Below are 14,344 nucleotides of genomic sequence, written 5' to 3'. Positions count from 1 at the left end.
ACTGCAGAGTGACATTGACCCTGACAGAGGAGCTTGTGTTTTGTGAAGCTTTATTTTGGGAGTGGATACTCATGCTTTTGATTTACATCTAAACTGGATGGCCAGGGGTGGCTGTAAAGGGAGGATTTGAGGCTACTAGGTGCTGCAAGGGCATCCTATACAGAGCACCCCAGGGCCTGAAACTTGGTGGGCCATGTGAAGCAGAAACCCAACCATTTTGGAGTGAGGACTGTTGCATGCCAGAAGACTGAATACCTGGCAGCAAAGACTGAGAGGGTGCAAGTCCAGGGCCTGTGAGAGATGTGATCAGGAAGCCACGAGGCCCATAGCCTAAAGGGCAAGCTGGGTTCCATAAGCCTGGGGTTCTGGTGTGGTTGACCCCATGCAAAAGAAACCCAGCTAGACTAATGTACACCAAGGCTGAACGAGGTCTCAGCCCCAGCAAGGGCCTACACCAAAATCCAGTCCTGCCTCCTAGGGATACCCTCCCTATGAATTGTAACATCAAGGTGTGGCAGAAGAAATAATATAATTCTGCTACAAAAAGCTGATTTTAAGCTGATTTTTTTTCTCATTTACATTGGTTTCTTCTGGCACTTTGACAGAATAAGCCATTATTAGCTATACAAATTTGCTTGACTAACTGAAGCCTTGTTCTTCTTTTTACTAAGCCCCTCTTCTAATGTTCTAAAGTCCCCTTTTGCCAAACTTAAGTTTGTGCCTTTGTAAAGTGCTTTGGAGTCAGTAGTATATTTATAGCAGCATATGTCTGCATAATACAATATAGATGAATAATGCATGATAGGTTTGGGCCCTCAGGGAGTTTATAGTCCAGAGGCCTGACATTGAGACTGTAAACTCCCTAAGGCAGGGACTTGCTTTGCATTATACATCAATGTTATGTCATTCAAACCTAAGGTTCTACACAAACAACATATAATTCCTGTATGGCTACTAATTACAATGCGGTTTATGGGGTGTAAGAGATAGGTAACAAGGAAATATCAAAGAAACACATGCATTTGACTTTGCATGTGTGTCAATAAACATAATGATTTATCAGCAAATTTTCAAAGGGGTTCCCACTCCAGCCTCCAAAATTACACACCTTTTTGTTTACAGTAAGTTTACAGGAAGATTAGGTTTTCAGACTCTTGAGACATTCAAATTATTTGTACAATTATCTGCACCTAAATATTTTTGTTGTGGGCCACAAAATCCCATATATAAAGAATAAGTCCTCAAATTGAATCTACCTTTCAAAATATGGCTTTTAAGCTAGATTCTTGTTTTCTACCTGCCTGTTTTTGCCAGTATATTCTAAAGTGCCCATCAGTATGATATCCCTATGAATTTCTGTGCCCAGTTACGTGGAGGCAATTGTATGGAAAAAAATGAGCCAAAGAAACAAATTGCCTATTCTGGGAAAAGAGTAGTTACAATTCTACTTTAGAGTAGGTTTTAATAAGAGACCATATTTTTTGCACCAGCTACTGCTTCCATTGGGCACTTCCCCACAGGCAGTGGGGTGTGCTTGCAGTGGCACAAATAGCAGTGGCACAAATTATTTGCTGCTGTGTGCCCCACTGCATGCCGTTCCATGTGCATTTTGGCAGGCAGCAAAATGTCCTGCCAGCACCTGGGGTGGCCCCAGCAGTATTTCCTGATGCCCTGGTGCAGCAGGGGCACAGATCCGGCACCACAGAGCCTGGCTAGAAGCTAGAGCATTGGTCTGGACTGCCAGTCCTCCACTTGTTCCAGCACACACTACAAATGCATGTGCTGTGCTGCATTTTTCCCTTGAGTTGCTGTTCTGTTGGGGTTTGTTGCTGGGTTTTTTTTTGCTGCCAGGATTTTCCAGTGGCAAATTTTGCCCCTGTGCTGAAAATCTGCAGTGGGGTGCATGTTTTCATGTTCCAGGCATGTGGTCTATGGCACTGCAAAGAGGTTTGTGGCACCACAAACTGCACATATCTGCATGTCTGAATGCACCCAATGACTGCGTCCAGACCAGTGCAGACGTTTGCCTCCCTGGGGACAACTAGTAGCAGCACACCTTGTATTGCTGCTACTTGTTCCTGGGGAACAATGCGCCCTGTGCCATGAGCCCTCTGGAGTGCAGCAGGTTACCCTGGGTAAGGTAGGGGAAGTTGCGGCCAGCAACTGTGGCCCTTACCTAGGGTCCTGGGGGCCAGGGAACCTGTAGCTGCATTGCTCCTGCAGCTGAAAGCCTGGTTCCAGCTGGCCAGGCTCCAATTTTTTGGCACACACTGCCTCCATGTGCATCACCCCACTTTTTTCTGCGTAGGCTTTTTTGACCCTGGGATCTCCTGGAGTAAAAAAAAACCAACCCTGTACTGCAAGGTGCGGGGGTTGGGGGAAGGGCTTCTGCAGCACTACACACTATATGGCCATGCTCATTTGGACATGGCCATTGGGTCCACTTGCCACTGTCTCCAAAAGGGAAACTAAGTCCATTAATTGCTAATTGGAATTCGCAAGAGCTTCCCTCTGAGCCTTAAACAGATTAATTGTACAAACACTTACCGTGTCCCATCTTTATCTGCCACAAATGTTGGAGTTGCTATTAGAGGGCTTCTTAAGTCTTTCCTGATGTAGATTTTTTCAGTTGAGGCTGCACAGTTGGTTGGTTTCTCCCGTTGCACATCAAAAGGTTTTCTTTCACTCTGAACCGCTACGATAGAATAGAGACAGATATGAAAGGAAATAATTCATCTATTTTTTAAAAAACCTGTTAATACCTAACATGGGATTTCAGCATGTATTGGCTCAGTTCAAGTCAATGCAATACTGGAAATTCTGTAAGATGGCTAAAGGGACCTAGGTCCTGTTCTTGCAATACATCTCAGCATGATGGCACTTAAGTGGCCCTCAGAAGATGGTGGCACTTAAGTGGTCTACTGAGCCAGAATCATAGTTTTCTACCACATTGTATTTAACTATGTGAAGCATTCTGGAAGATGAATTCTCATAGCATATTTTTCAGGAAATAATATATAGATTCAGAGCAAATAGTATTTCTCAAACATTTTATTAAAAACTACCTAATAAAATGAAATGAAAACTGAAAACAGACCAGTTCAGCTGAGAAATTTTGCACTGCCACCTGGAATATGACAGTATGCTTCTAAGTCACAGTGGATTTGTAAATGATTTATAAATAATGTATTATTTTCACCCAATTAAGGAACAGGGCTAGTGGGCTCCTAAATACATATCTCCAGGATTTAAAAAGGCCTCTAGTTCTCAAGTAGAGGAAAACACATTTTTTCTTTAAAATGACACGGATGATCAGAAACATTTATATAGCAGTTTTAAAGCAGGTGTAGTATATGCTTTCAATATTGGAATACCACCACTGAATGGACTAGCAACCAGGAACTCCTACCTCTAATTTTCTGTATGGCTTTGGGCAAGCCATTTAATATTAGGATGCTTCAGTTTCTTGCATACAATTTGGTGAAAATAGTCAAGTTGACAAGAGTTTTAAGAATTAGCTAATGTCTGTAAAGCACTTTAAAAATGTGAAGTGCTAAACTAGCGGGGATAATAAAAGCTCTGGCCTGAACATGCCTCTTCATTTGCATGCAAGGGAACATTTCTGATGTATTAGAATTAGGTTTTTTCATGGAAATGGTTAGAGTAGGAGCTGAAAATGTTTACAGCAATCTCTGCATTCATTACCTGGAGTACGTGACATCACACTGGGTACTGAATACTCACATTCCATTTTCATGCCCATTTCTAAGCATTTCTTAAGCCTACAAAACTGGCAACGATTCCGATGGTGTTTATTGATGATACAATCCTGGTTGCTACGACAACTGTAGGTCAAGTTCTTCCTGACACTCCTTTTAAAGAAACCTTTGCATCCCTCACAACTGACAGCACCATAGTGACGACCTAACGGAAAACAGAATGAACGTACAAGTCTTTTATCCCAAGAAAACGATTTATATTTTTAATGTCAACATCTTATTCTATGCAGGTGAAGTATTTTGGCAAATTGCATGGTAGATTTCTTCAGTGACAACAGTACTCCAGTCTAATGTCACAGAGATTATTTTTGCAAAAGCCCCTTCAGGTTTAGTCTGTTTGCTTTAAAGGGTTTCCATAATGGCAGTCCCCAACCTAGTCAAGGATTCATGTACTATATTGCGTGCAATACAATGTAGGACCTCTGACTCAGTGCACACGATGAAGAGTGCTCACCAAATGAGCTATCTGAAAATGTATTTTCTCCTCATCATTCAATATGTACATAATTTACTATCATCCATACCTTGAGTAAAGAATTACTGATGTTCTAATAGGTTAGTTGCTTAGCATTTTATTATTTTATGTATTTAGATTTATATGTCAACAAAGACTCAGGCTTACATTAAGACAGAATAATATATAAAAGCAAATGGGAAGTAGCACCCCTCAAGTGCTTTCACAAAAATGCCATATGCCAATGGCAATACATTACTGCTTAGCTACCCCACAAACTTTAATTAATTTGCCTTTACATCACTCCCATGAGGTGATGCTGTATTACTGTTCCCATTTTACAAATTAGGGGACTGAGACACATTTATATCAGAAGGGTACACTAATTTTAGATGACAGAAGTGTACACTAATTTTAGATGACCAGCCTGAAATGTTTGAGGCAGTCCCCCAGCCTTGGAAATTTCAGGTCAGATGGTTACAATATGAAAAAGTTATATGTGGCTGAAAATAAGGGCTTATAATGGAAATGTCAGAGAAGTTTAAATATAGATTTGTTCCTTGCATGCCTAAAATAATCCTTCTTGCTTTAGGGCACAAACCAGCCTTTAACTGATAAAGTTAAATATTCAACCCCATGGCCTATTTATTCTATTATGAAAGATCTTGGACCTTCCTGTGAAGCAAATGGGCACTCTGAAAGACTGAAAAACTGAACTAGATAGACTAGTGATCTGCTATGTCAGTTCCTAAGCTTTAGTGTTACTAGGGGTTGAGTAGGCTCCCCAAAACAAATCTATGAACTGAAACTAGCCATGAAAATGAAAGCAAACTTGTATCCCTCATACTGTACTCCTGTTAACAGGTAGGAAGTAAAAGTTATGTTGCCAATAACAGCAAGCAGACTACTACTGGACCAAGCACAGTTTAACTAAGAGGATGCTGAATACAGCTTGTTCCAGTTGTGGTCAGTATGTCACGTCATGTCACTTGATTGTTCAGAGCAATAATCAAACACAATGAAATTCTGTAAAGTATACAAGCAACCGTTGGCAATTGCCAATACACTTCATCTTTGCCCCACTTTCTCAACACATTTCATGTCACAAAAGTATATTTGCTTACCTGATGCTTTATCTCCACAGACCACACAATATTCTACTACCTGGGGCCGCTGAACATCAGTTTTACCCAACAAACGTTCCACTGAAGCAGAGTCTGTCACTATCTAAAAAAAAATGCCAAAACAAAAAGTAGGAGTGTGCTAATAATACCAAGTTGGGCAGCATTGTCTATAAAGGGGGATCGTATAACACAGCTATAACACAAAGGAAGAACTGGATGTCCTTACAGGTGAGAGTAATGGGAACACAATAAAAGAAAACAGTCTAAAGTGCAAGGCCATCGATTTAGGAGCTATTAAGAGTTTCTGATATAAACTGGGAAACCATTAGTTGGGCACTGGAATGACCTGAATTCTTAAGATGACTATGAATAATTCATGTTAACAGGTATGAAAAAGGCAAAGGTAAGCCTGAGATGTAGAGGTGCACTGATACATTGGTCTATATTGTATCGATACCAATAAAAGGAAAATTGACATTGGCAATCGGCTTTTTTTGGCTGATGTGGCCGATAATGTTGCCGATAAGTGCCACATGCATGCGCGCAGCTGCAGCAATCACACAGCCAGCTTGGCAGCTTGGAGAGCAGCATCCAGCTGGCAAGTCTGTTGGGGTTAAGGGGCAGAGGGGAGGGAAGAGGAGTGTAGGGGGGGGTGCAGATGGAGGCCCCCATAGTGAGGGAGGGAGTCGGGCTGGGGCTGGGACAGGCACTAGCCAGCTGGGGTGGAGTGTGGGGCAGAGGCGCAAGTGGCTCATCTGGGGGGATGTGGGGAGGAAGGAAGCAGCTCTCACTGCTGTGTGCACCCCTGGGGAAGGCATAGGGGGTGTGTACCCCCTGGACCTGTGCACAGGGCAAGGGCAGGCTGGAGCCAGGGGTGGTGCTGGGCTTTTCCTAGCGGGGGGGAAGGGCTGCGTTCAGGGTGAGTGGCAGCAGCTCTGGGACTGGGGCTACAGGGTGGGGTCCCATAGCTGCCCCCGCAATGCTGCTGCCACCTGCCCTGAGTACAGCCCCACCCCTGCCAGGAAAAGTCTCGTGTCACCCCTGGCCCCAGCCCGCAGTGGCAGCCCATCCTCACCCTGCACACAGATCCGGGGGGCACATGCCCCCTATGCCTGCTGCAGGGGTGTGCGCAGCAGCAGGAGCCGCTCCCCCATCCTCCCTGCACCTCAAGATGGGCTGCTTGCAACTCTATCCTGTGCCCCGCCCTGCCCCAGTTGGGCAGCACCTGCCCCAGCCCCAGCCCCCTCCTCCCTCACTGTGGGGACCTCAATATACCTCCCCACATCCATTCCTTCCCCCTGCCCCCCCCCCCTCGACTTACCAGCTGGACTCAGCTCTCCAAGCTGTCAGGCTGCAATATCAGCAATTGGATCAGTATCGGCCGATATGGCAAGCTAATAATCAGCCATCGGTGTCAGCCCAAAAAATCTTTATCGGTACACCCCTAATCAGGTAAAATATTTGCAGTACCGATATAGAAGAATAATGACACTGTACAAGGCAGTGGTGAGGCCTCATCTGGAAAACTAGACATACAGTTTTGGTGACCTACTTTAAAGATACTGAAGAAGGTACATAAAAGAGCTATTAAGACTACAAGAGAAATGCAGAAGCTATATAACAAGAGGAGATTGAAAGAACTTGGCTTGTTTAGCTTAGCAATATGAATGTTGTGAAGAAAGATAATTTATTTCTATAAATACTTCGGGGCATAAACAGCAAGGAGAGGTATTTATACCTAAGAACAATATAAACATAAGAATAAATGTGTATAATCTGGCCATGACTAAGTTTAGGTTGAAAAGAGAAGAAAGTTTCTAACCATCAAGCGCAGAAAACACTGGAGCAACCTTCTTGTTGCAGTGGGGGGCACAACAAAGTCCAAGTTTTTAGATAAAACTTGTTAAGTTTATGAGATGTGGCTACTTTATGATAGAAAGTATTGCAATTAATGAACCAGGAGATCCCTTCCTCTCCTGTTTCATATGTTCCTATTTAACAACTACAGCTGTTTTAATATATTACATTAAGTCAAACAATAAAGAATTGTTTGGCTTAGTACTGCTGATTCCTTGTACTGTCAAAGTTGCCCAATGAAATTTAAATTTAAGGGCCTGTGTGTTAATTACCATGATAATTACCAAGGTAAAAAGTATTTGTCATGCATCAACTGGTTGTGAAAAGACCCTGTGTGCAAACTTGAAACATGTGGTAGATGAAAGGTAATCCACAGCACACTGGCCTTCAGTGAATGAAGGAATAGACCCTTTGTCTATTGCTGAAGTAGGCAGAAGGAAAAGCCATGGCACAGAAGAAAAGGAGAAGTGAGAGATAGAGGGGGGAGGAGGGAAATGAAGCAGCATAACCCAACCATTACAAAAGCTGTTGTTGATTTACTTGCTGATATTGTGTTAAGAAAGCTATCTTCACTATCCAAAATGTTAAAACATAATTCAAAAGAGAAATGTTAAGCTTTAAACTAGGCTTATATTTTAGAATGAAATATTCCACCAAAAATTCAGGACATTTTGGTTTAACTGATGTGTCATTTAGGGCAAGGAGGTGGAAAACTACAGCCTGTGGGCTACATTCAGCCTAGAGAACCTCAGGCTTTGGCAGCAGGAGGTGTCTTGTGCAGGCATTTTTTTTTTTTTTTTGCACCGGTCCTGGAAGCACTGCAATACCAGGTCAATGCATGGAGTGGACGGAGCACGCTCCGGTTCCACCAACCAATACCAAAAAGAAAGTGCTCAACATGAGCGGAATGCGGGGAGAGGGATCCCTGAAAATATAGTCTTGTGCAGGCATTTTTTTTTATTTTTTTTTTATTATTAAAAACATTTTATTAGAAAAACTGACACTATCAAACACATTAAGAAAAACAACAAATAAATGAAACCCACCTGAGGTTTCACAAAGTTAATACTAACTCACTTTCACAAAATTTCCTAACATTCACAGAAGAAACAATATCACTTGTGACTTGCTGAAAACCCATTTAGAAATCATTTAACTTGCTTCTTATATAATTCCAAGTTCCCTCACCCACTCTTGGAGCCCCTTATCCATTTTATCAGAGGGGAAAAACAAAAACAGGCACTATTAAACACATTGTGGAACCAGAATCCCACCTTATTACATAATATTCACATATTCAATGTCGCATTCGACCTGCTGAAAGCCCCCCCCAACCCTTGCTGGCAAATATGCTGTCCCTTAAACTATCCTATGCCTACGCAGGGCTGAAACAACCCTCTGAAGTCCAGCCCTTCCCAGGGCATTGTATCCCCTCCTTGCGTTCTCTGCTTTCCTCTACCGCTATAGAAATACAACTCGTGCACAGCTAATTGCAGACACTCTACCACTGAAAAGCACGAGCCCTTTAGTGCTAGCAGGGAACGCACTTTCCAAATTGCTACTTTAATACATGTGACAAGCACCCTCACACCCCATGACCCATCCGTCCCCTCTGTCAAACCATAGAGCACGTTTTCACTCGTGATCCCCGTTGCCCTCCCTGTCTCCTTCAAAAAAACCCCTGTCCTCCCCCACACCTTCTGTGCATAAAAACAACCCCACAAAACATGCACCACGGCCTCGGGTTCGTCACAAAGTTCTCTTGGGCACTTGGGGGACCGTGAGAGTCCCCATCGATATAGTACTTGTCGCACTGGCAGTGCGTTTCTCACGGCCCTCCATGCCAGCTCCTCATGCTCCCCTTTCCATTCCTTCCCCACCAACCCTCTCCACACCCTGCTGACTTTGTCCGTGCTCAACTCCCCGACATCAGCCATTCTCTGCTTCCCCCTGAGGAACTTAAGGACTTCCCTGGCATCTGCCAGCCCTTCCATCCCTAACCCTGCCAAGCCTTCCCTGGCAACAAAGGATCCAAGGCGTGCATAAGGGAGTGACATCCGCCAAGCCCACGCCCCCCGCCACCCGCTCCCAAACAGTCCCAGCCTCTGTAGGAGCCTTCCCCCCCCGAAAACGCAAAGGTCAGAAACCGGTCCCGCTGCGCCCCTCGCTTCTCTCACGACCATCTTCAGAAAGTGCACATAAACAAAAACCTCTATATTCGGGAGAGCCCATCCCCCCAAGCCCTCTTCCTTATATAACTCTGTCCTGGCCACCTTCTCTGTCTTCCCCCCCCAAAAGAAGAGGCATAATGCCCGCTGGACCCGCTAGACCTGTAGCCAGGACGGGGGGTACGCCATCGCCGTGTACGAGATCTTTGGCAACAGGCACTGTTTGATCACTTGCACCTTTCCCCTTGAGGATAAATGCCGGGTGCTCCACAACCCCACCGTCTGGTTGACTCTCCCCCCTAACACTTCCCAAGCCCGCTTCCCTTTCCCATGGGTATCCATCCACACGCCCAGGATTTTCAGTTCCTCCCTTTCCACCCTCAATCCAAATTTCCCCAAATCCCCCCAGTTCCCAACCGCCAGGACTACGCTCTTGTCTGTGTTCACTCTCGCTCCAGATACCTCCCCAAACTCCTTGGTGTGCTTCACCACTGTCTTGTGCAGGCATAGGGACAAAAGGTGGCTGCAAGCAGTTTCCCTATGCTGCCAGGGAGAACAAAAGTGACAGTAGCAGGGTCCTAGCACCTGCCTTTGATCCAGGGTGGGTAATTCTGGTTTCCCACCTGTGAAATAGGGCATGGAATCAGTGTACTGTATTATGTTTCAGATCACTGGGCGTGTCTACACATGCTATTAATGCTATAAAGGCTTACTGAGCAGTAAGCCTTCCTAGGAAACATGTCTGCACCTGCTTCCTGCTGCGATGCAGAGCTGCTCCTACCCTGCTCTGGCCCCCTGCAGCAGCCAGGTGGAGCTCCAAGCTCCCCCGGGGTGCTAGCCCAAGGGCTGTCAGGGAGCATGGGGACAGCCCCCTGTGCATGGGGTCAGGAGAGCTCTGGCTGCAATGGCAGCAGTCTCCTTGCCCTGTACAAATTGGGAGGGGTCCTGATATATAGGGGAGACCTCTGCCACTACAGAGCTCTCCTGGCCTCCTGCACATAGGGATAAGCCCTATCCCACTTCTGAGGCAGCTCCTAGCCACCCATGGCTGGGTGGGGGTTTCCTTATGCAGCTGAGGGCTGGGTGGGAGCCGTCCCACTTGTGCAGTAAATGGTGTGCACGTGTAGACGGTGATGTCTAATTGCACAGTAGGTTAGTCAACTGAGCAGTGGAGTGTCCCGTGTTGACACACCCACTTAGTACTAAGGAGAAACAAATTCTCACCTTCCGATAAAGAGGAAACTCAACATATATAAGATATTTATTCATGTTTACCTGTCTTGAAATATTTTTAGGAACTATTATTCTGCCAAAATACTGCATTCTATATCATATTTTCTTTTGTGGGCTTGTGCTTTTCTGTCCAAATTATTCCATTAAGAACAAATAAAATTATTATTCAAAAAGGCTTTCTATTCTGGGGGACATTTTAACATGAAATGTCATTTTCTTTTAATTAAAAAAGAGTTTTCAAAACCAATTATAATTTTAATGATAACAAACTGTTGATACTTTTCTCCTTGTAAGTCATTTTTTACATTTCTTATTTAATTAAGTGATAGTTCCATCACAAAGACAGCAATGAAAAATAGATGTTTATTCTAAAGAGGTGGATATGGGTGTAGGGAGGGAAACTCCTATTTTATTAGAGAAAATCTAATCTTTATTATTAATATTTTATAAGTTATATGTATTACAGTACTTCCCAGAAGACTGAATCATGATCATAACCCCATAAAAACATATAAGATAATATCTGCTGCAAAATCTTGGAAGTAAGTACAAATGTACCTTTGTCTGGGTGAGAGTTCCCATTGCTATTAATGAGGCTATTCCCAGGCATCAAATTATATATGCACAAAAGTCTTAACAGGATCTAGCCTTTAATAAGAACATGCAACACAGGTGAGATATATGACCAAACTGGAGGGAGAAATGGATAAGAGCAGAAGGACACAAGGGCAAACAGATGAGGTACATAATTTGCAGACTTACGAACCTGTAACAACCTACTTGCCCAATCAATGTCATGAGGCAGTTTACTATGGCATGTTAGGAAGTAAACTTAAAATCAAAATGGACAAAACAGTGACTTAATGTGCATTCAGGAAGCTTAGACTTCTGAAAATTTCTAAAATCTCCACAGGTATTCTAGTTAATTATACAATTAAATGTACTTAAACCTGTAACTGAAGAGATGGATGGATGGATTCTTTTAATTATTGCATTTACCTGAATTCTGCCTGGCACGATGTTGTCCGTGGTGGTAAAGATGAGCTGCTTGGCGTTAGATGTCTCAGGTGCTGCTAATATCACCTTTCCTGTCCCAGTTCCATCTGGACTCGCCAAGATAAATTGTTGCTTTGGAGACACTGATGAATCCACAGCTGTCACTATCTGGATTTTCTGTCCTGTTTGCTGATCTGTCACAATCTGTAACAAACATTGAAGAATTCTATCAGGAATAATAGGAGATGGGACCAAAAGATTTTAAATGGTTGCATCTCAGATCTATATCCTATTTTACCTGATAATCTCCATGATTCCTCACTGCCTTGCAACTTGCTTAGTCATTTATATCTGTGGAAGATGAGCATAAATGATTATACAACGTGCAAGGCAGTGGAATCAGGCCTTCTAAATAAATAAATAAATATACATGTGTGTATATACACACACACACACACACACACACACATACATACATATATATATATATACATACACACATACACAGTGCTGCTGCAGAGAAAGATGATATTTAAGTTGCTTGTGGAACAGGCAGCACTGATTATGGAAAAAGTTAAGATATGTGGGGAAACAGCTGGATCATGATTATTATGATCATGATTATTATACCAAACTGGTCAGGAAGGAATCTCTATAATATGTGACCCAAACAGTGTAAAATGAATACCTGTGAAATATAATGACTAAGATTCTTATGTTCATCTAAATGAAAAATATGAACATACTGTACATGGCAATGAAGTCAGACATGTAACCAGTCCACACAAAGCAAAACTAGTAAGACAGTATCATAAATTACTCACTAAATGAATTAAAAATGATACAGTAAACATACCTTGGAAAATTTTATGGGTGCGTCCACACATGCAAGCACGTGCACTTGCAATATCTCATATAGAAACGGTGCAAATTTGAGCCAGGACTTTTTACCTTGGCGCATATGCTCGGATTTGCACTTTGTTGTGGAGCAAATTGTGTCACTTGGGGCAAAATAACCCTGCCTGGCTCCTTGCGGATTTGCAGCCAGGGGGAGCTAGAGCCCAGGGCCAGCACCTGTGCTGGTCCCAGCAGTATAAAAAGCTGCTCTGTCCTGGCCCTATCTGTACAAAAAGCTGCCCTGTCAAGCAGCTCAGGGCTACTCATTCTCAGGAGCTACTGGGGCCCAGCCACTTGGTACCTGGGGACAGAACCCCTTGTGCCAATTGTACTGCTGCAGCAGCATCCCAAATCTATTTTTAAAAATACCCCAAAATCCATGTTTTTCCACAATTAAAACAAAAAGACCACTCTATACACACAAAGACACAAGCGTGCGCGCGCGCACACACACACACACACATATATATATATATAGAGAGAGAGAGAGAGCAATCAGTTGGGCAATGCTTTATTGGTATATTTACAATGTTAAAGCAATGTGAAAGCCTACCAGTGTCTCTATCATCATCATAAAATAAATTCTAAATACCTGTATGTGTTGATGTGTACTTTTCGTTTTCTTTGCACATGATGGGTGTGTGATGGGGGGGATGTGGTGTTTGCAGGAAGGGGGTGGGAAGGGGTGTGAGGAAAGGCCGGGGGGTGTGGAGGGATGTGGGTTGGTGTGTGGTAGGTGTAGGGTGATTGCTGGGGCAGACTGTGGGTGTGGGGGACCTTGTGGGGAGGCTGCCCAGGAGCAGTGGGTCCCCTGGCCCCCATAGGGTGCAGCCCCCTCCCTCCCCCCCAGCACATGGAATGCCCCCTTCCACAGGGCCCCAGGTCCTCCCTGGAGGGCCACAGCCCCTATCTCCCACAGGGCCCCAGTCCCCCAGCCCAGGGTTCCAGGCACCCTGGAGGGACACAGCCCCCCTGCCCAGGGTCCCAGCAGGCCCCAGTGTGGCACGTGGGGACCACATGCTGGGACCAGCCGGGTCCTGGGGCCTCTCTGCTGGCTGGCTGGGCTAGGCCATTATGGCAGGACCCGCCACAGCATGCGGGGACTGTGTGCTGGGCCCAGCCATGTCCTGCTGTCCTTGGGGCCCCTCTGCCACCTGGCTGGGCCAGGCCCTTGGTGACAGGACCTAGCATAGTACGCAGAGACCAGGCCTGGGAAGCCACCACAGATGCCTACCTGCAGCAGCGCCGCTACTCCCAGTCCTGCAGGAGCAGCCCCAGGGCCGGCAGGACCCGGCGGGTGCGTGGTCCCCGCACACCATGCTGGGTCCTGCTGCCAGCACCCTGGCCCGGCTGGGTGGCAGAGGGGCCCCAAGGGTGTCAGGAACCAGCTGGGCCCAGCACGTGGTCCCCACATACTGCGCTGGGTCCTGCCACCAAGGGCCTGGCCTGGCTGGGTGGCAGAGGGGCCCCAGGGCCAGTAGGACCTGGCTGGGCGTGGCACACGGTTCCTGCACACTGCACTGGGACCTGCCTCTGCCCCGCTTTGCCTGCACAGGGGGTGGCGCATGGCAGGGCCTGGGCCAGCCCTGTATGGCTCGCTAGTCTGGCTTTGCACCGGAGTGGGTCGCACGGCTCCAGGAGGCACGGGTCCTGTGAACACCTCTCAGAGCCCTGCAACCCGCTCCGGTGAAAAGCCGAACTAACAAGCTGCACAGGTTTGGGCTGGGTCCATACCCACCGCAGCCCCTGGGACATCTCCCCTGCTACTCCCCAAATCTTCCCACATCCCCCTGCCACCTCTCACACACCTACACCCATTAATCCCCCCCTCCTTTT

The 14,344-nt window shown here is 45.4% G+C and overlaps 1 protein-coding gene across 3 annotated transcripts in view; it reads right to left on the bottom strand.

The window, feature by feature from the left end:
* NR2C2 (nuclear receptor subfamily 2 group C member 2) overlaps positions 1–14,344 on the bottom strand; it is a 93,142-nt gene that overhangs the window by 26,408 nt on the left and 52,390 nt on the right. For all 3 annotated transcript variants that reach the window (XM_090022687.1, XM_090022688.1, XM_090022686.1), the window contains 4 exons: positions 11,615–11,815; positions 5,358–5,460; positions 3,745–3,924; positions 2,548–2,695 (listed from right to left, as the gene is read on the bottom strand). In XM_090022687.1, coding sequence (XP_089878813.1) covers positions 2,548–2,695; positions 3,745–3,924; positions 5,358–5,460; positions 11,615–11,815 — 632 coding nt within the window. The remainder of the gene's footprint in view (positions 1–2,547; positions 2,696–3,744; positions 3,925–5,357; positions 5,461–11,614; positions 11,816–14,344) is intronic.

Source organism: Crocodylus siamensis, chromosome 11 (assembly GCF_052110815.1).
Source record: "Crocodylus siamensis isolate JL-2025a chromosome 11, ASM5211081v1, whole genome shotgun sequence".
NCBI lineage: Eukaryota > Metazoa > Chordata > Crocodylia > Crocodylidae > Crocodylus > Crocodylus siamensis.
This window is presented reverse-complemented; position numbering and strand designations above follow the sequence as displayed.